The sequence below is a fragment of the Pipistrellus kuhlii genome, unplaced genomic scaffold (genome assembly GCF_014108245.1).
Source record: "Pipistrellus kuhlii isolate mPipKuh1 unplaced genomic scaffold, mPipKuh1.p scaffold_m20_p_2, whole genome shotgun sequence".
NCBI lineage: Eukaryota > Metazoa > Chordata > Mammalia > Chiroptera > Vespertilionidae > Pipistrellus > Pipistrellus kuhlii.
In genome coordinates this window covers 186,065,490-186,087,198 of record NW_023425515.1, presented here as the reverse complement: position 1 = coordinate 186,087,198, position 21,709 = coordinate 186,065,490, and the positions used below count along the sequence as shown (strand labels likewise).

At 56.9% G+C, this 21,709-nt stretch overlaps 1 protein-coding gene across 2 annotated transcripts in view; it reads left to right on the top strand.

The window, feature by feature from the left end:
* Positions 1–21,709, top strand: part of PAX7 (paired box 7) — a 93,988-nt gene that overhangs the window by 45,606 nt on the left and 26,673 nt on the right. For both annotated transcript variants that reach the window (XM_036445816.2, XM_036445814.2), the window contains exons 5-7: positions 4,530–4,729; positions 9,875–10,040; positions 11,184–11,386. In XM_036445816.2, coding sequence (XP_036301709.1) covers positions 4,530–4,729; positions 9,875–10,040; positions 11,184–11,386 — 569 coding nt within the window. The remainder of the gene's footprint in view (positions 1–4,529; positions 4,730–9,874; positions 10,041–11,183; positions 11,387–21,709) is intronic.

The window sequence follows — 21,709 nt, the reverse complement described above, 5'->3', positions numbered from 1 at the left end:
GTGCGCTGCAGGGAACGTGCACAGCATAAGGGGGTGACTGTTGCATTGAGGCAGGACTATTTCACAGAAACTTCGTAATTGTCCCTCAAAGCCCTGTCCATCCAAGAAGCCTCTATTGAGCGCCTGCTGTGTGCTAGCACCGTCCCTGTTGCCGTCAAGGGTCTCCTGGTGCAGTGGGGCCCAGACACGCAGCGATGGCGGGCTTGGTGTCTCCCGGTGAGCTTGGGGAGCCCCGAGTACTGGCCCTGAAGCCAGCCTGGCCAGGAAGTGGTGCTGGGGGCCCCCAGGGCTGGGCTCTGCTGGCTGAACAGGCGGCCCCTGGGGAGGGGAGGCAGTCCAAGCAGAGGAAGCTCCCGTTCAGAAGCTGGACATGGAGAGGGCCCGGCTCGGTCACTTCAGGAGGCCGAGAGCTGGACTGGTACCACGTGGGAGAGGTAGGGCACTTGGGGCAGGGCCTCGCTGGCCTATCGAGGCTTCCAGGGTCAGGGGTTGTGAAAGCTGGTGGTCTTCAGAGGAGGGGGGAGGATGGGGCGGGGACTGTGAGGGCTGCCCCAGCAATATGCTCCCCACTTCCAGCAGCCTGGCCTGGGCTGGCCTCTGCCTGAGCAGATCTCATTCTGCCCACCCTTAGGGTCCATCCTCCTTCTCTCCCCTCCCCGTGGCTCACTCCCTCCTTGGGCTGTTCTGTGGCTCTCAAGTCACGTGTTTCACACCTGCCCTGGCCCCCCCTTCAGCTGGAAGCTGTTTCCTTCATCGGACTGGGACGCCCTGAAACGGGGGGATACCCGATAGCTCTTCCATCAGACGGCAGGCGGGGGGCTTCCTGAGACTGTTTCCTCCCCAAAGGTTGGAGAGCCCCACAGTGGGGCTGGTTTTCTGTGTCAGACTCCCCACAGCCCTAAGCAGAGGGACGATCCGGGAACCCAGGAGGGCCCCTCCCCGTATCCCTCTCTCTCTCCGGGGCCCCCATCTCCAGCACCAGCCTGTCCTGCCTCCATGAATCTTCCCGTCTCCCAGCTGCTGGAGAGCGGGAATGGGGTGCAGCTGGCCAGGAGGCTGCTTCCGCGCCCGCCCCTGTGCGGCTCCCCTTAATGAATGCGCTCCCATGCCCGCTCTCCTGCAGCCCCTCCCCGCGCCAGCTGCCCGGGCTTTCGATGCGCGGAGGACTCAGCCCCCGCCGCCCAGGCCTCTCTGTGGCCAAGTCCACCTAATCCTGTTGATTAATTTAACTCAGAGACTAATGGGTTCCGGAGGCGGGAGAGCATCATTGGGGAAACTGAAGTGAGGGATGGGGGGAGGGGGGCATCAGGGCTCAGTGAGTGAGCCCCCTTCACTCAGGCTGCTTTGGTCCTGCACCCACCCTCCACCCTTTCTGTAACCATCACCATCATCACCACCATCATCATCACCATCATCATCACCTTCAGCAGCAGCAGCAGCAGCCTTCATGTGCGTGCCCCTCTACGGCTCCAAATTATTCCCTCAGACTTCATTTCATTCCGTTCTCAAAGCCGCCCCGTGGGACACCCAGGCATGTATCACCGTCCTCCTCCTCACAGCCGGGAACACCGAGGTCCAGAGGGGAAGCCCCTGATCCAAGGCCACCCAGTGGAGGGGAAAGACAGAGCCCAGAACCCGGGTGTCAGGCCTCCCAGACCAGGGCTCCTGACTGGACCAGAGCTGCCCCAGCGGGTCCCCCACATCCTCCCAATCTATCCTCCCTCCCCTTCCTTGTCCAGAAATGAGCAGGCACTTACAGGCTGTGTGGCCTCCACCAAGTTGCTGAACCTCTCTGAGCCTTTTCCCTCAGTGTAAAGGAGCCAATAGCCCAGTCCGCTGTGAAGCTGGCATAGACCAAGAGGGCTCCCTTCCCCCGGCTGGGCCAGGGAGGCGGCCTGGAGTTACACAGTCCGGGTCCCTTCGGACCTCTCTCACTCTGGCTAGTGGGACAGAGCCTTGCTCTCCCCACTCACCATCCAGAACGTTGTTATGGCAACGGTCAACATCCTAGAGAGGATCCTTTCACCCAACAGAGGCCCAAGGGCCGTGTTGCCTTCCCCAGTCTGGGTTTTGGTCTGGGCATCCCTCTGGGCCCCAAAGACCCCAGGTCTGTGCTGAACAAGGGGCGGGAGGAGCAGGAGGATGAGGAGGAAGGAACCCAGATGCCACAGTGAGTCTAGAAAGCTGCCGGAGCTTAGAGGGCAAGGGCATTGGATGCACACGGGGCCCGAGCGGCACTGAGGCTGGGCACTGAGCGGGCACTGAGGCTGGGCACTGAGCAGGCACTGAGGCTGGGCAAGGCAGTGTCAGAAGCATCTTGAATGCATCCAGCAGCTGGCCAGTTGCTAACTGCATCCATGCTTTTGGGTACAGCCCCAGAGCCTGTTCTGTTATTTCCTTAAAAATTTACAGGAAGAGTGTCGGTCTGCGGACTGAAAGGTCCCAGGTTCGATTCCCGCAAGGGGCATGTATGTTGGTTGCGGGCACATCCCCGGTGGGGAGTGCGCAAGAGGCAGCTGGTTGATGATTCTCTCTCATCGACATTTCTAGCTCTCTATCTCTCTCCCTTCCTCTCTGTAAAAAAATCAATAAAATATATTTAAAAAAAAAAAAAAAAAAAAACTTACACGAAAGCACCTCCAACACTGAATCCAAGGAAAAACGAGTGCTCCCATAATTGGAAAATGAGCATCATGCCCTATACAGACAGAAACCACAAAAACAATGCTGTTCATCTTACTAGAGGCCGGACCCCTCCTTCTTAGGAAGAGAGAACAGCAGTGTTAAAGGTCAGATCCAACCCCCTACTGTCCTGGGTGGTAGCCACCAGCCACACCTGGCCACGTAAATGTAAACGAACATGAAATAACAAGAAAATTTAGTCTTCAGTTGCACTAGACAGGAGTCCAGTGCTCATTGCCACGCGGCAGATACTACCACGTGGAACCACGTGTGCCCAGGGCATCCCCCCATCTCGGCATTGCTGGACGACATTGCTGGAGGAACTGAGGTGGAGGCAGTCTGGGGTTTCTCCAAGGACAGGGCCACAGGTCCTTCTCACTCAGCTCCTGTCTGAGCTCCAGGGCCCCCCCTCGAGGAGGGAGTCTGGTGCCTGGTCACCAGCGGGCTGGCCTCCCTCCTGCCTGCCTGCCACACCCTACTACTTCCTCCGGAGGCCCCGAGGGCTCCCTCTCCTCACCACTAGCCAGAGATCCAGAGAGGTCTGAAGGGACCTGGACTGTGTAACCACAGTGAGTTTCGGGAAACAAATCCTTGCGATTAGTTGTCTTTGGCTCTGAGCCCCAGACGTGCTGGGGAAGGTGCCCAGGCTGCCAGCTGTGCCCACCGTGGCCGCCTCTCAGTGACGGGTTGACAGGCAGCCGGGGGAGGGCGGATGAGGGGGTTGGATCCGACCCCAGGCTCTGCCTTTAGGAACGAGGTAGGGGACGATGAAGGGAGGGGTCCCCGGCCTGTGGTTTCCTTGTTGTCACAAGCAGGGACAGCCTGGCAGCGGCCAATCAAAAGCAGGCACGACAGTGCAGTGGCCACAGCAGCAGGACCAGGGGAGGGCACATGGGCCGAGGGGCATTGCCCAAGCTGAGGTGAGCTCCCAGCATGGCTGCAGCCCTGTGAGAACACACCCACCGTGCCCTTTGACATGCCAGGCCTGTGCACATGCTCACCCCCTCCCCCGCCTGGAATGCCTTTCCCTTCACCTCCATGTGCCATCTCAGAGGCTGCATTAGGCTATTGGGGTGCGAGTGGGGAGGTTGTCCCTTGTGGGCGGGCCTCGGCCTATTCATGGAACCCATGTTTGAAACAGTTGAGTAAGAACAGGGGTAGAGACAGGACACTATTGTATTGTTCCCTCTGTCCCTCCCCCCCTCCCTCCCTCCCTCCTTCCCTCCCTCCCTTCCTCCTTTCCTTCATTTTTGCAATCTTTCCCCCAAATACAATAGCGTCGTTGTTTAAATGGTCCTTATTTTAAAAATACTAAACTACCAACAAGTATAAAGAAGAAAAACAAAGGTCCCGTCACCCGGCGGCTAACATCTGTTCGCCTCGGGCTGTAGTGTCCCATCCATACCGTGTCATCCACCCGCTTCCCAAGAGGGGCTGGTCTTTGCACGCTGGCTGGTAGCTGGCCTTTTTTGTACCGTCGGGATTACTCAGGTGTGGTTCATGTGCCCTTAAATCACCTCCTTCTCGGAGAATGTAGTTCTGGAAATGTGGACAAGTGTTTTTCGTCATGAAACCACCCCCGGACTCCTCTGTCCCGACACCCTTCCCATCCGTGGAAATAACTAAATGCCCCGCTGCAGGCGAGTCTCTTCTTTAAGGGGTGATTGTGCCATGAGGGGTTTAACCGGTCCCCCAGGCTGGGCTTGGGGGTTGCTCCCACTCTTCCTTCTGAGAAGCAGTGCCCACAGAGGGGTGCTCCCTCAGTGCAGTGACGGGCTGGGAGGTGGGTCCAGAGTACCCCTCTGTCTCACCAGGCCGCCTTCCCCCTCCCTCTCGTCTGGCTGCAGGGAACCGGCTGGACGAGGGCTCCGACGTGGAGTCGGAACCGGACCTCCCCCTGAAGCGCAAGCAGCGCCGCAGCCGGACCACGTTCACGGCCGAGCAGCTGGAGGAGCTGGAGAAGGCCTTCGAGAGGACGCACTACCCCGACATCTACACCCGCGAGGAGCTGGCACAGAGGACCAAGCTGACCGAGGCGCGCGTCCAGGTGAGAGGCGTCTCCGGGGTTGGCACTGCGGCCCTACCCCAGAGACGGGAATTAAGGCAGCGGGGTGGCCAGGGTCTGAGGGTTCACTGGGCCCCCGGGGGAGTTCTGTTGCAAGTGGTCTGAGGACCGTGAGACAAACAATGCCACCAGCAATGGATGCAGAGGAGGTGGCAGCAAGCATTGGTTGACTGACTGACTGATGGAGGGGGAAGCCAGGTGCTGCAGCGAGGCCTGCTGACACCTCTCCAGGCAACAAGGACTTTAAAGAAAAGATGAGAGGAGGGATGGAGGGAGAGATGCAGAGGAAGAGAAGAGGTCAAAGGAGGGAGAAAGGAAAAGGGAAAGAGAGAGAAAAGAAGAAAGAGGGGATGGGAAGGAGGGAGGGAGGGGGGAGGCTGAAGGGAGAGAGGGAGGAAGGGAGGAAGGAAGGAAGGGAAGAAGGAAGGAAGGGCAGTATTTCAGCCAGAAGAGGGGCTCAGAGAACAAAAACCTCCAAATCTCAGATGAGGGAGAAAGTAGTTTGGAGGCAAGTCTCTGAACAGGCCTAGCTTCCTAAGATGGGTAATGAGGTTCCCGTTATGGGAAGCATGCAAGCAGACTGGGCAGCCAGACATGATGGTTTCCTGGTGTGTTAGAAACACAGATGAGGGTGCCCAGACCTTGAACACCCCCTTCACATCCTCAAGTGTCAGGTCCCCAACCAGCGGGGTGGAGGAGGGGAGTGCGGAAAGAGCAGAGCCCGCTGGGGTGCAAGGCCTGGAGCGGGGTCAGGGCTTGCCTCTGAGTGCAGAGAGAGTGTCCCCCCGCTGGGGAGGGCTCAGGCTGGGTGGTGGAGGTGCAGGTCATGTCAGACAGCTCCCGTGGGACCCATACTGGCCTATCTTCTCCCTGAACGGGGTGGGGGGGAACAGTTCGGCAGGGGGAGGTCACCCCAAACTGCTCCCCTGGGGCACCTCCATCTGAGGCTAACTAGCCTTTGTTGGGCACCCCCTTGTGCCAGTCACAGGGCTTGGGCTTGTCATGCATGACCTGGCGGAACCTCTGACCCCCTTGTCAGCGTTGGCATGGCCACCCCCACGCTGTGGGTACAGGACTGAGGCTGGGAGAAGTGGCATGTCCAGAGGCACAGAGCTGGTTTGGGGCTGAGCTTGGCCTGGAGACCCCCTGAGACCTGGTTCTTACCATCCAGGAAGTAGAAAGGGACTCAGAGCTGCAATCTGAAAGCAATAGGGAAAGTCCTAGAAGCAAAGTGGCATTTAGCCACTCTAGGAACCAGTGTACCTCCCTCTACCCTCCCCACCCCCACTCCGGGAGTGGGGCCTTGGCTGCCTTTGAGAGAGACCCAAGGGGCAGGGCAGGCGGCAGCAGCCAGCTCATCTCATCGCCTCCCCTCCTCTCCGGTGATACCCGAGCCTGCCCCCTCGGCCTCCCTCCCCCCCTCTGATCCCCCTGCAGCTGTTCTCCTGGCACATTCCTGGGTGTTTTCTCATCCCCACGTCTGGGCCAAGGCTGCTTCCCACCACCTTGAAGCCTGGCCGCTGCTTGTAAAATTTCCTGGCTGTCAGGGCAGCTTTTATTGGCCCAGGGGACCCGGGAACAGGTGTCACTCAAGGTCCAGGGAGGGAGGGGGCTGGGAAGAGGGGGGACAGACATACCCAGAGCGAGGGGCCCAGGCAGACATCCTCCACATGCTGACTCCCCTCTCAGACCCTGGGCTCCCCCTGGCAGGGCAGGGTGTCCCCCTCAGGCTGTGAGCTCCCAGCCGGAGAGCTTTCCCTGCAGAGGGCAGAAGGAGAAATGCTAAAAAATAAAAATAAAAAAATAAAAAAGAGAGAGAGAATGAACAAAGGGTAACAAAAAATGAATGAATAAAAGTGGAGACAGGAAGGATGGGACGTTTGGCCCGGAGAAGGGGAGACTTGGAGGACATGGCTGCTCTGAGGCCCCGGGGCAGGACCAGGCCGGCAGGGAGATGTCTGAGTTCCAGGTAAAGGTCGGCAGAAAGGAGGGCACAGGACTGGGAGCCACAATCTAGGTTCCCCGGGATTCCTGTCTCTGACCATCGGCAGCACCTTTAACAGTCAGTTTCCTTCCTGAGACTTAATTTTCCGTCTGTAAGTAAAGGAATTTAACGAAATGGTCCTAGGCCCTTAACATTCTAGGACCCTGACCGGCCACCAGGGCTGCCTGTGAGGTGATGAGGTCCCCGTGACCCGAGCACTCAGGCAGCAGTGCCCCAGTCCGTGTCTCAAGCCCCTGGGAGGGTTCCCGCTGTGGGTAGTATGTGGCCAGGGCCTCGAAGTCAGCTGAGCGCTGCTTAGGTTTATGGCTCTAGAAAGACTTTAGGGGTCTCAGCATCTGATTCTAAGAGTCTATGGTTCAGGGATTTTGCAATCTTATGCCACTTTTTAACTTCAATTTTCTTTTTCAATCACAGTGTACACTCAATATTATTTCATATTAGTTTCAAGTGTACAGCATAGTACTTAGACAGTCATATACTTTTCAAAGAATTTTCCCATAATTTCAGTACCCACCTGGCACCATACATAGTTACTACGTTCCCCGTGACTAGTAGTGCATCGTGCAACATTGCACACAGTAGGCCTCCTGCCACTTCCTCGGAAGCCATCGGGAACCGCTAGCATGCTGCCGGGAGCCATGCTGCATCCATGGGAGACGGGAGGGACCCGTGCTGCTTCTGCAGGAGGCAGGCCCACCATCTCCTCTTCAGGCCTGCACTCACCACAGAAGCTGCAGGCCAGGCCCCTGTCTCTGTCCATGTCTGCTCCAGCTCCGGGGGGCCAGCCCAAGCTGGGCGTGGCAATGAAGCAAGCATTGACTGAGGGACTCCGGCAGGGCTGAGAGGACTGAGTGCCGCCATCTTTGTGAGGGAGTGATAGTTAATTTGCATATTACCCTTTTATTAGATAGGATTATGGAATCTATTCCCTAATTTGAACTTCACATCCCCATGACTATTTTGTAACTACCCATTTATACTTCTTAATCCCTTCACCTTTTTTACCCAGTCCCCCACCCCCTCCTTTTGGCAACCAGCTTTCATGCCCTGGGAGGTGGGTGGGATAGTGGAATGGTTGAGTTGTCTCAGAGACAGAGGCCTCGGTGTGAATTCCAGCTCCATCAATTACTCCCTTCGCTCTCAGTTTCCTCGTCTGCAAAGTGGAGATGAAGTAATAGGGTCTGAGGATTAAATGATGACATGGAAACACCCACACGTGCACACACACACACACACACACACACACACTTAGAAAGTGGCCAGCGCACGAAAATGCCATAAGTATGGGGTCATTATGATTAAAACTCCACCTGTTCTTGGTGGTCCCTATCCTGGCCACTCTGGAAACTCCAGGTTCATTCACCTGGCACTCATTTATTGAGCACCTACTATGTGCCAGACACTGGTCTAGGCACCGGGGATTTGGCAGACAGAAATCACTGCTGTCATGGAGCTGATGCTCAAATAAACAAGTCAGCAGGTAAACCTGTGTCAGCAGGGGTTTGTAACTCAAGTTTTTACAAATACTAAGATGGTAAATATCTGTGTCTTCCGATGGTCTCAGGCTCTACAGCAGTGGGTCTCAACCTGTGGGTCGCGACCCACACACAGGTTGAGAACCACTAGCAGGGTCGCCTAAGACCATCGGAAAACACAGATATTTACATTACAAATCATAACTGTAGCAAAACTACAGTTATGAAGTAGCAACCAAAATAATATTATGTTTGGGGGTCACCACAGCATGAGGAACTGTATTAAAGGGTCGCGGCACTAGAAAGGTTGAGAACCACTGGAGAGGGACTCGCTAATTAGTAACTTAAACCAAATCTTTTCACAACACTCCATCCCAAGTCTAATGCACTTCTATGCCAGGCACGATGCTCAACACTTGGCATTCATTATCTTCACCATCGTCACCACAGTCCCAGGAGGGAGGGAGGGAGATAGGATTGGTCTCCGCAGTTGGCAGGTGAGGAAACAGGAGAAATCGGGACTTTGGTTTTATTTGGGGCCAGTTTTCATGCCAATTTAGTGGCCCCGACTCCTTTCTCGGCGACTCCTGTACTGGTGAGAGCCAGCTGCTCTGGTCACCGGCTTAGAAAGCTGAACCTCATTTCTCCCCTGGGACAAAAGACAAGCGATACCAGGCACGCATAAGACCCCTCCTTCCAGCTGGCATATCCACAGGGGTGGTCTGGAGGCGAGGGGGTCTCCAGTGATCCTATGCCAGGGAAGGTTCGGGCCTTTACCCCACAAGGAGGGTCTGGCTCCCCATGGAGCCTTATGGCCCCAACCCTGGCAAAGTCCTCTCTTCCTTCCCTTGTTTGTTTGTTCTCCCATTCATTCATTCATTCATTCATTCAACAAGTATTGGGTGAGCACCTATGGAGCAGTGAGCAGGGAGCAAGGGAGGCAGAGCCTCTGCCCGCAGAACCTGGTGCCCGAGGAACAAAGAGAAGCAGCATGAAAACCAGGTCTTGTTGGCAAATTCGGATAAGTGGGTTCTGAAAAGTTAGGATGATTTAAGTTGGAGCCTTAAGTCCATCTGTGTGGTCTTGGCAAGTTGTTTGACCTCTGTGAGCCTCCGTTTTCCCGTCTGTGAAATGGGAATAGGAGGACATGTCTCGTGGTTCCGTGCACAGACAGGACTGTGAGGTGCCAGCACAGGGCGTGGAGGAAAGGGAGTCACAAAGATGTGAGGTTGGTTTTCCACTGACGCCTGTGTCCCCAACCCCCGTGACTGTGGAGGTGGCTTCCCCAGTCAAGGGGCCTGTGGAAAGAGCACTGTACCCAGAGCCACATAGCCTGTCACGTGGGCAAGCCACTCCCTCTCTCCGGGTCTCAGTTTGCTCATCTGTAAAATGGGGGCAATGATCATAAGCCCTGCTGGGAGGTCATGAGGACAGAACGGGACCGTGCCTATGACAGCTCTCTGCAAACTGTCCCCGCACAGGAAGGTGGGGGTGGCCTCCTGGTGGAGGATGCTGCCTGGACGGAGGGTGATGGCGGGGGCAGGGTGAGAGATGGGCCAGAGTGGGAGGGAGGCTTGTTTCAGCTGAGTCTCAGCTCTCCGCCAGGAGCCAGGATAAGGACTCCCTTCTCCACTCTCGACCCCACAGGTCTGGTTCAGCAACCGCCGTGCGCGTTGGCGTAAGCAGGCAGGAGCCAATCAGCTGGCAGCGTTCAACCACCTTCTGCCCGGGGGCTTTCCGCCCACCGGCATGCCCACGCTGCCCCCCTACCAGCTGCCGGATTCCACCTACCCTACCACCACCATTTCCCAAGGTGAGTGCCCGAGCCCACCCTGGCACCTTAGCCATGCCCTCTGTCCCTCTCTCCTCGCCCCTGGCTCCTTCCTTAACAGAGAAGGAAAAGCGAGGATTGTATATTTATGGCCATTTGTCAGCTTCCACGAGGACAGGCTATTAAGACAAAAAGGTGAGGTCGAGGTCCTGCCCTTGAACTTCTTGGCTCTGCCACAGAGCATCCAGGTGAGGATTAGCAAGGTCACCTCCAGGTCCACATTGGGAGCAGAGCTTCTCAAACTGTTCAGTCACAGGACTCTCCTGGGTCCTATTAGGATGCGGAAGAGAAGGTGAGCTTTGCAGGAGGAGAAAGGTTCCTCCCCTCCCTCCTTGGATCCTGTCTCCACTTCTGCCCTCCCTCTCCACCCCGACCCCCAGCACACAGTAGGGATCCCACTACCTGACATCTGCTTCATGAAGCCCTGCTGGCCTCCTCTTAAAGGGCTGGCAGGCTGGAGCTCTGGAGGCTGAGGAGCAGGGGGATGTCTCAGGTTCTTGATGAGAAACCAAACCTTTGCCAAGGAGGATGGTCCCGTCCACTGGGAGGCTGCACGGAGGGGCACTGATGGAGCGGAATTGCAGCCGAGCAGCTAGGAACAGATGCAGCAGTGCAAACCTTGACCACACCGCTCACTAGCCTGTCTCCTCGCACAAGTGCCCCAGCCCCACCCCCGAACTTTGGTTTCTTTATAACATGGGAACCATAGCCTTGCTTCATACCCTTGGTATTTGTAAAGCATCTGGCAGGTGGTTGCTACTGAAGAAATGCTATCAGGAGAAGCCTGGAGAGATTGACGGAGGCCTGACTCAGTCCAGACGAGTTACTGAGCGTGCACCCAATGGGTGCCAGGCGCTGGGCAGCAGGGCCGATGCAGTCGCCTAGAGGTGGCCTGGCAAGTTGATTGGCTGTCTGTCCAGACTTGGCCAGTCCCTAGTGCCCTGCCCAGAATCCAGCTTGTCCCCTTTCAAGAGAAGATGGTGCCTTCCCTCCACTGGGTGGGCACTGGGAGGAGGAGGCTCATAGCTCGCTTTCCAAACAGGAGGCTCTTTCCCTCCCTGAGGGCCGCCCCCCCCCCTTCAAGGTGCGGCCACTGGTTCAGCCCGCTCTTGGGTCTCTCCACAGATGGGGGCAGCACCGTGCACCGGCCCCAGCCCCTGCCACCGTCCACCATGCACCAGGGGGGGCTGGCGGTGGCCGCCGCGGCCGCGGACAGCAACTCCGCCTACGGAGCCCGCCACAGCTTCTCCAGCTACTCCGACAGCTTCATGAACGCGGCGGCGCCCTCCAACCACATGAACCCCGTCAGCAACGGCCTGTCTCCTCAGGTAGGCGGCCTCGCCCCTCTGCCCAAGGCCCCAGGGCCAGATGCCCACCAGCCCCGCCTTCGAGGGCTCTGGGTGACACAGGCTGGCTCTTTGTGCTCTGTCACCTTGGGTTTGTCTTCTCAAGCTGCAGGCCTGGGTGACCCAGCGGGTGGATGCAGAGAAAGAGTTTGCATAACAAGTGTCCATGCTTCTTGTTTCTCCCTCCCCACCAAACAAACAAATATTGTTTTACAGACGTGGTCCTGGCCCCAGACCACCCAGAGCTTGTAAGCCTGGCCCACCACCCACCTCGTGGCCGTTCAGTCCATAAAAGTCGGGCTTTTTCAGCCAGTGCCTTGGAGGGAACCTTGCACAGCTCCTTTGGGACTTGACTGTGTTTGGGGCTTGTTCTGGAACCGGGAGTCCTCCCTGGATTCCATCCTGTGCTCCATCTCCCGCCTTCCACAGGAGTGGCCTTCAAACGAAAGGCAGGACCATGTCCTGTTGGTGGAGAGAGTGTGGCTGGGGTGCTGCCTGGCACCCTGCTCCCCTTGGGTCTTGGGACTGTTCACTTGCGTGTGACTGGTTGCTGGTTAAGTCACTCATTGCCTGGGGGTGCTATTAGAAGTTGGACTTTCAATGCTGAGGCTGATGGTGGTTCGCGGTGGGTTTGGGGCACAGGACTCGGTGATGCTGGACGTTCTAGTGAGTGTGAGGAACCCACGAGTTCGTTCTTGTAGCCACAGCAGGCGCTCGGGTGGATCTGCACCAGAGAAGGGATTAAATCTGAGACGGGTTTTACCCTCCCCGCTCCTGGGTCACCTCCCTCTGGTCTGATGCAGATGGAACCGCTGTAGTGCGATAGGATGGGGAAGACTTGGAGGGGGTTGAACCCAGCTCCGCTGCCCAGGTGTCAGGCAAGGTAGCATCCTTGAGCCTCAGCTCATCCCTGTTACACAGAAGAGTGTCACTAACCCAAGAAAGATGTTCGTCACACTCGCGTGCTAATAGGTCAGAGCACCTAGCACAGGGCTCGGCATAAAATAGGGCCAAGGAAGCTTTATTTCTCCTTTCCTTTTCCCCTACCCCCATCCTCCCATCATTGCCAAGATAATGTAATCAGTATAGAAAATGTTGCCTTAAATAAAAGGGGGCCAAAGGGTAGGTCAGCTACAACCCCAGCCACATCTATCCAGCTACCCATTTTTGTAAATAAAGTTTTATCAACACACAGCCTTTCCCACACTCCCAAAAATGTTAATTCTCTGCGTGTTTTTGATTGATTCCTGTTTGCCTCTATTGATGTGGACTGTTCAGAGCTAATGGCATTTTAGTTCCATCATTTACTTGTGGGTAAGTTCCCTTCTCCTCTCCATGCCTTGATTTTCTCATCCATGAAATGGGGACGATTCAGCACCTACCTCCAGGGTCCCTGAGGACTAAGTGAGACGGTCTGGGTAAAGCCCTTGGCCCAGGTCCAGGCAGAGGTGAGTGCCGGGCAAACATGCAGCTGAACGCAGAGCCCCAAGTCGCTGGGGAGCCACATGGCGGGGGCTGATGCAGACCAGTGGAACCCAATGCAGCTGCTCTGGGATTCCAGGCCATGACCTCCTGGGTCTCATTAAGGCCCAGGCCTGACTGGCCCAGCTCTCCTTCCAGAGTCAGGAGACAGACACAGCAGGATCCCTGAGCTGGTGGGGAGGATGCTGCAGAGACACGAGGCATCCACCGAGAATGTGGTCCTGGTCTGGTCTCCAACAAGACAAGTCGGAGGAGCATCGCTTGGGGATCGGAGGAGGGCCGTTGAGAGGACGTGGCCAGCCGTCTGGCTTGACAGATAGAGGGCCCAGGACACATTGGCAGGACCAGGGCTGAGTTCAGGGCACCTGGCTCCCTGACCACTGCTCTTCCCAGTCTCTGGTCTCAGTGTGGGCTGAGGTTTACCCCCCAAGCAGCACTTCTGCCAAAGGCAGAGGAAAGATGGGGAGACCAGGGCCCCTGGCAGCGTAGCTAAGCAGGGGGTTCAGCAGAGAGGATGCTGTGTGCACTGTTTGGGCTCAGAAAGGAGCCCCAGGGAGGGAGAGAAGAGGAGGAACGGACCCACCCACATGAACAGCCAGATCCAGCCCAACCCTCAGCAGCTCGCTCCCCGGAGAGGCTGGAGGTGTGATGGATTGGGCGGACTTCGGACACTCGCCCAGAGGTTCCCACCAAAGGTGTGAGGATGGATGGAGGGTCTGACAGGGGCAGAGGGGACTGGGAGGTGAACAGCTGCCGGAGGGAGAGGGGGGTGCCTGCAGGGCGGGCCAGGGGCAGGCTGTGTGTGCTTCTGTGCGCTGATCCTCCGGGGTTAAGCTGCGAACACTTCCTGAAGGAAGGGGGCGGCGAGGGGGTGCTGGGTCTTGTACAAACGTTCCGGCATTTCTGCGCTCTGTGGCCGGCACGCCCCTCCTCCATCTGAGCAGTCCACTGACATCATCACACATCTCTGTGGTTTAGGGGGGAGGAGGTCTGGTCTCCCCAGCAGGAAGAGCCAGGGAACCTGGGAGAAAAGTAGGTGATAGGCCCCTCTGGGATGGCAGGTCCCTGCCGCCACTGCTCAGGTGGCCTTGGCCCAAGGAGGTTGCGCTGGGGGATGAAGTTGGGGGTCTGCTGAGGACCTGCTCGTCACACTGGCTGGCTCACTGATGGGGATGATGGCCCCTCCTGGAGTGCACCCCATCTTTGTCTCAGACCCAGCTCTGGAAGCAGGTGCTGGGCACCTCGGGGACTCCACAGAGAGACTGACTGCCCAGCAGAATTCCCTAAAAGCCACTTATTCATCTCAGCTCTGCCTGGCCCCAGGCTTAAGAGTGTTTGCGAGGTGCCAGGCTCTGTTCTAGGCATCGCCCAGGAAGCAGGAGGGAGCAGGCCCTGCCCCTGCCCCTGCCCCTGCCCCTGCGGAGCTGGCAGTGTCACAGGGCAGGCAGACAGTGAGTATCCTGAAACAGAAGTCACGCACTATGTGTCTTGCTGAAATGGACAAGGACAGCTAGACTTTCTGAGCCCCTGTGACCCAGACCCCGCTCAGCGGGTTTCCTGCCTCCTAATCTACTTCAGGGACAGACCCGGGACCCAACCCTCACCCCTAAAGCCTGAGCTCCTAGCCGCTCCCACTCCTGCCTCAGAAGTGCCCACACTCGCGGTCTCTTTCGGAGACTGGTTGGCAGCCAGAGGAAACCATCTCGGGAAGCTGGGCCCTTCAGCTCGGGGGAGGGGAAAGCTCATTCAGCCCATGTTACGGATGAGAAAACTGAGGCCAGGACTATAGGTTAGGGGATGACGGGCAGGGCTGACTCAGACAAGTAAGGCCTTCCTAGAGGTTTGGATAACCACGAGGCTTGGTCCCCTCTTAGCCCAGCCCTCAGCCACCCCAAAAGCAGCCATGAGGATCAGGCCCTCAGCACTCCGCACCTGTTCGTCCCCAGCTTTGTGCACTGGGCCCTTCTGGAGAGGAAACCAGCTTCTCTCTGCTGGCTGGCTGGAGGCTGGGACTCAGAGACCCCAGCCCACTCTGTCCTCTTCAGGGCGGGCTACTTGGAAAACAACCCAAGACAGCTTAGGCCAAAAGGAAGCTTTTGTAACCGTGATGACTTTGAAGAATCTAATACCTGCAGACTCATCGCTGCACTGGCTCAGAGCTAGGGCTTGTAAGCAGGGCACACGATTGGGGGTAGTGGGCAGAGAGAGAAAGGGGACACCTGGGCCTGTCCTTAGGGGTTCCCCAGCCCCTGCCAGGGGAGCTCCCAGTCTGAGAGGAGAACAACCCCTTGTCCCCAGATGCTCTAGTCCAGTGGTCAGCAAATATTAGTCGACAGAGCCAAATATCAACAGTACAATGATTGAGATTTCTTTTGAGAGCCAAAAACCGACTTCTGCGTATGGGCCGCGAAGTTTCAATCGCACTGTAGGTACACGCCAGCATGTGATATTTTGTGAAAGAGCCACACTCAAGGGGTCAAAGAGCCACATGTGGCTTGTGAGCAGCGGTTTGCCGACCACTGCCCTAGTCTGACAGTGGAGAGGGCCCAGTGCGATGGGGGAGGCAGGCAGCAGGCATTCATTCATAACTGCAGCGCTTACCGAGCCAAGCTCCTGAGCAAGGAATCAGGCACAAAGTTTGGCCATGTCGAAGGTCACCTGGGCTGGAGACCAGGGGCCGGTGCCCAGGGCCAGGGCTTTCTCAGGATGTGTGTGTGTGTGTGTGTGTGTGTGTGTGTGTGTGTGTGTCCGAGGGAGGCAGCTGGAGTTCCCTCACCTGTCCCCGCTGTTTTAGATGCAAAGTCCACCGGAGTGGGAAGTGGAAACCGAGGCCCAGAGTGGGGAGAAAATTGCCCCAAATCATACAGTCACGCTGTCAGTTAGTGGCTGAGCTGGGACTGCCCCTCGGCCCCTGACCCCAGCCAAGGGCTCAGCCACCGCCTGGGGGAAGGGGGTGTCTCTGTCTTGCCATCACCACCCGCTTCGCTCCTTCATCTTGTCCCACATTCGTGGTCCCCTCTGCTCCTCTCTGGAGCTTAACATGAAGGCACCGGCAAAGGGGATTTACATATTCATTTCCCCCACATGAACTCAGGGAAAATACCCTCGGAGTGTGCAGTTAATCACCAGGCCACAGTCACAGGAAACGGAGCCTTTTGTCTTTCCTGCTGGAGCCCGTAGTAATCCCAGTGGCAGCCAGTGTGCAGCGAATGCTGACAATGGGCAGCCATGAACGAGGCCACAGACTGTACCTGCGCTTGCTCGTTTAATCCTGGTAGTTATTGCAACCTGCATTTTATAGACGAGGAAACTGACGAATCCAGAGTCACCCATCCTTCCTGCATCCATCCATCCATCCATCCATCCATCCATCTATCCATCCATCCATCTATCCATCCATCCATCCATCCATCCATCCATCTAATTTAATCAATCTATCCATCCATCCATCCATCCATCCATCCATCCATCCATCCATCCATCCATCCATCCATCCAACAAATATTCATGAAGGCCCTGCCATGTGCCAGGCCCTGCAGCAGGTTCTGGAAAGGGGCGGAGCTAGGAGGCGCCTGGTCCAGCCGCAGAGCCCACTACACGGTTCTGTTGGGTCTGCCAGGGAGGGAGGTTGGGTTTGCAGCCACAGGGACAGAGCCAGGCTCAGAGCCCTCCTTCCTCCTGAGACCCGTAGCAATAAGGCTCAGGCTCTGTTTTTACTTCTTGGTGAATGGGGTCTCCTGACTGCCTCCCAACAGCAGGTCCCCACATGCCAGGCCTCCAGGGGGGCAATCCCATGAAGCACTTCGCCTCTAGGAAGTCATTCAAGCCCCACAGAGACCCTACACTTGGGGAAACAGGCTCAGAGAGGTTAAGTAACTTGCCAAAGACCACAGAGCAGGTGCGTGCCGGCGGGCGATGGGACTCTTAAGGCAGATCTGTGTGACCCTTGACCCTCAGGCGGGCTAAGATCAAGTCTGCTCCTCTAGAGAGCTGAGCTGTGCCCCTCACACGGTGGGCACAGGAAACGCCTTTGCCTCTTCCTCTTGTCACTTCCTCTTTGTGTTCCCCCTTTTATTGGTGACACTGCGTGTATAATAAGCATTTAAAATGAGTCTTGCTGGACCAGGGACGAGGAAGGAGGAGGGAGTGGGAGATTCATAGGCAGGAAGAGACAGGGAGGGGGATTGTCGGGTGTTAAATAGCCCAGAATTTTCTTAAAAAACTGATGCAAATCACTGGTAGGGGAGAAAATTATGTGCAATTACGTCCTGATAGTGGAAGGTTTTGCCTAGCCCAGGCAACAAGATCTCATTAACAAGCAGAAAATAAGATTGAAATGGTGTGTAAAAGAGCTGAAAAATGAATTTGAATGCTGCGTTTGTCCACAATTACCCCCTCCTTCACACACATTTTATTGCAATTTTTTTATTATTCTTAATCTCTCCGTTCCTCAAAGCAGATTGGGGACATCCTGGCATTACGGGGTGTCGGGAGGAGGCGCGGAGGATTTCCTGCTCCCCTGAAAGGAGACCCATCTCCGGTGCATTCTCCAAGGCTGGCTTTTGGAGGGATCAGGACTCATTTCTCCGGCTTAGCGGGTTGTAGGAACACGGGGCTTTAACCTGGCCCACGCTCCTCTGGGCCGCCAGCCCTTCCTTCTTTCTCCTCCTTCCTTCTCCTCCCCTCCCTGCGGCTCTCAGGGTCTCCTCTAGGCTTTCCCTTTCCCCAGGGGCCTCTCCCCAGGCCCCTGGGGAAGGAGAAGCTGCATGGCCTTGCCAATGAGCAGCCCTGAAGGGCTGGTTCTGCTGCTTCCTGAATTGCTTTGTGACTCTGGGGCAGCTTGCTTAACCTCTCTGGGCCTCCTTTTCCTCATCTGAAAATGAGAGTGATAGTCCCTACCTCTCCCGAGTACCACAAGGACTAAAGGAAAGCTTGAGTAAAGTGCCTGGCACATAGTAGGTGCTCAATAAATGTGCATTCATTTCCGCCCCCCTCCCCCCAATCTATGCCCTGGCTTCCAACCCTGTCTTACACCCAGCTTATCTCTTCCTGTCTCTTTCCCCCTTCCCTTCCTTTTCTCCTTCACTCCCTTCAATTGGTTGGAAAATAAGTTGAGTTGGTTTCCAATCCAGAACAGTGTGGGGTGTTCTGCTGACCCCAGTCCTGAGAGAGAGGGTAGCACCCCACTCTGCAGAAAGCAGGGGAACGACTGCCCCCTCTCCCCCATTATATGCCCCCACCCACACCCTGGTCCAGGCTGAGCTGGGATGGAAGGACTGGCACGCTCACATCGGAAGGACGCTGGCTCAGAGATTTTTCCCAGGATGAGGGAAAAGCGAACTGAGTCACCCCATCTACCCACACCCACCCATTTCTCACCATTTCTCACCATGACCAACCGTGATGGTGTGGGGTCAGAGGTCAGCTTGTGGAAAGGGCCAAGAGTCTGTGGCCAGATATTCTTGGCCCCGAAGTCAAGTGGCATTTTACAGTGTCCGCCCTCCCCAGCTGGCTTTCACCCCACTCATGACAGCCAGCTCCCAGGGAGGCCCCCACCCCAGCCCTGTCAGCCAGCCCCTTGTTGGAGCCCTGATCAGAGCACCAACTGGAGGCCTGGGGCCTGTCCCCCCAGCTCCTCAGGCGCCTCCACACCCAGTGCCCCTTCCCCTTGACATCCGGCAGGCCTGCTCTGGGGCTCCAAGAATTGGCCCTGGGGCCCTGGGCATCCTGCAGCCCCTCCAGCCCCTGGGGGCACACATCCTGCCAAGATCCTGCTCTCACACCCAGTGCCGCCTTTGTCCACGGTTCACCTCCCTCAGTGGGAAAAGCTGAGTTATTTCCCCCTGGCGGCTTCTCGCCAAACAAAACCACCTGCTCCCGTCAGTCAGAGGCCGCTGCAGCCTCCGGCCCGCGGGGAGAGGCCTGGACAGAGCCTCCTCGCCCATAAAGCAGACCCTGTTTATGTCTCTGCCGCTCCACCCTCCTTCTTGAGGGGAGGGGAGGCCGTGGGTAGGGCCAGAGGCGAGCTGGGATATGGAACTTTCCGGACTGCTGGTGAGCGGTGCGTCATGCCCAGGCCCAGGTCATGCTAGGAACTGGGGGGCTGGTTTCCAGGTGATTCATTAAGGAAGAAGCAGGGGGGGCCCCCTGGCCTTTTCTCCTCCTTAGAGGAGATTCTGAGAAGATGGGGTTTCTCCTCCAGATGGGATTCTGGAAAGATGGTGTTTTGAGCCCATCTCCTTGAGTCTGGACAAGAGACAGGTAGAGACTGCCTCTGGGGTCTGGGTATCTTTTTTGCCCCCGACCCCCCCCCCCCCCCCCGACACATCTGCAGCAATCTAGACTGCACCCTTGGGAAGGTGTGGCGGGAACTTCGCTGTCCCTTCCTGGCCTAAACAAGAGAAGATGGTCTACCATCTTGGGGAGGGAGACCAGGTGGCTCCATGCACCCCTTGAGGCCAGGGACGCAGTGACAGCAGGTGCATGATGGTTTCGTTGCTAACGCACAGAACTCAGTGTCTGGCACCTAGTAGGTCTCCAGCCCCCGTTGGCAACCCCCGGGCGTGCTGCAGGCCTGGTGACATGTAGCCGTGGTCTGTTCCCAAGAGCTCTTCGAGGCAGCTGGTCAGGTGGTTGGCACTTGGATGTCATCCCATGTGATTTCCTTCCAGTTCGTTTACCTGGTTTCTGTTACTAACAGCGGCGGAGGCCCACGTAAGGCATCACACGGCCGTCTTTGCTCTCACCAATGGGGAAGTTGGATGTTGACACTTTGGTGGGGTTTGTGGTCAGATGGGATAGGAAGAGCAGGGAAGTTTGAAGGAGGGAGGACCTGGCTCCTGAAGACTTCCTGGAGGAGGAGTCGCAAAGGGGAGGTAGCATTGGCTCAGGGAAAACAGGAAGGGGTAGGATAAGACGTTGGTGCAGACTAGACAGCAGCAGGTAATATGGCAGATGCTTAGACAATGTCTAATTCAGGTACATCACAGAACAATCATACAGACCAGAGTTCGGATCCCAGGTCCTTCCTTACTTGCTGTGTGACCACAAACAAATCACATGAGCTCTCTGAGCCTCAGGCGCCCTCAGTTTTCTCATCTGGGAAATGGACTGATATCACTCACCTTGCAGGGGAATGAGACGTAAACAGGACTGTTTACACTTGGTACCATGCTTGGCATACCAGAAGAGCTTAATACAGTTCTTCCCTCTTTGCTTCCCCCTGCCCCGATGAGAAACTGAATTAGGGGTGACCCCTGAGTTGTCTCTGCGTGGCCATTTTTCTCCTGGGACTGGGAGTCCTGCTCAGCTAAGCCAGGCCCGGTCACTCGTGGGAACGTTGAAAGACCCGAGTTCCCTCCTGGCTCTGCTTCTGACCCACTGGGTGACCTCCCTCTTTAGGCCTCAATTTCCCCTTCTGTGCAGTTAAAGAGACGGATGAACTGCTAGTGAGGTACCTTGTTCAGAGTCTGTGATTCCTATGGGCTCTTTGTATGAGCACATGAGTCCTCCTGTCCCCGCTCCCCCCCCTTCCCCCCCCTCCTGGGACCTCAGCCCCCTCTGTGGAGCTTTGCATTTAGCTGTGCAGAGCCGCCTGGTTCGGTGGGAAAGAATGCAAATAGCGGATTTGCCCTTCTTCCTGATTAACACGGGGGCTCTGAGCGAGGTGGTCCCCGCAGATAGAGGGGAAGAAAATGAGGGAGATTAGCGATTAATATGGTGGGCGGACACGGAGCCGCTCAGGCCCGTCCCTGGGGTCCCTGGTGGGAGGGAGGCAGCCGGGACGCCCGGCCCCTGGACCTGGGAGGCCCAGCAAGACCCAGGTAGGAGAGGCAGGGTGATTTGAGGGTCCCGGAGGGCCATGCTCTGCCCTGCCTCCAAGAATGTGCACCTGCTGCTTGCTCTGCAGGGGACTCCCCTCCCGCACCCGGTCAGCACCCCGGTCCCACTGCTCCTGGCCCCTTTAGACTTGGCCCTTCCCAGAAGCCCTTCCTCACCCCTCGGGGTGGGCTGGCGGTGCTTGCGCTGTTTGTTTACCCCACTGTATCAGTATATCCAAAGCACCTGCATTTCTAGACAAATCGTAATAATAAGGGTTCTGTTTTGTGAGCACTTTTCACAGGCCAGATGCTGCGCTGTGTAACCTCCCTAGCACCGCCTTGGCAAGAGGCGGGCCTCGGTTACTTCTCTCTTTCAGAGGGGGGTTCAGAGGCACCACGTAGTTTAAATAATTTGCCTGAGTTGCTCACAAGTGGCAGAGCCTGGACTTGAACCCACCGTCCCGGCCCGAGAAGCCACGCTGCTTGCTCCTCAGTGCGTGTCACAGACGCGGTCTGTGTTCCACCCGCCGGGGACATCTCTGAGGGCCAGCCTCGACCCTCGGATCTCAGCTATTCCAGTGCCTAAAACCCGGGAGAGCAGGGGTGTCGGGATAAAGGCTCCGGAACCCCTGGGCCTGGCCCCGGTCCCAGTCCCCAGCACTGTCATTTCCTGCCTGTGTGATTCCAGACAGGTTCCTCTCTGCCTCCGTTTCCCCCTCTGTGAAGCAGAGCGAGTAGTATCTCCTATCTCAGAGCCAGTCTGAGTTGCTATGTGCAAAGCACATTGGCGTCTGGCACAGTGCGGGTAGCTCTTTGCAGATGGGGGCTTCCCGAGGCACACAGTGAGGGGGTGCAGGGCCGGGCCCCAGACCTCCTGTTGCAGAATGAGTCCGTCGTCCCCCCCTACACCCCCCCCCGGCTCCTTCCTGCCTCCCTGTCCAGGCATCTGGCCACCCCAACCTCAATCAAGGACCTCCCCGTCTCCCAACCCTCACACCAGGCC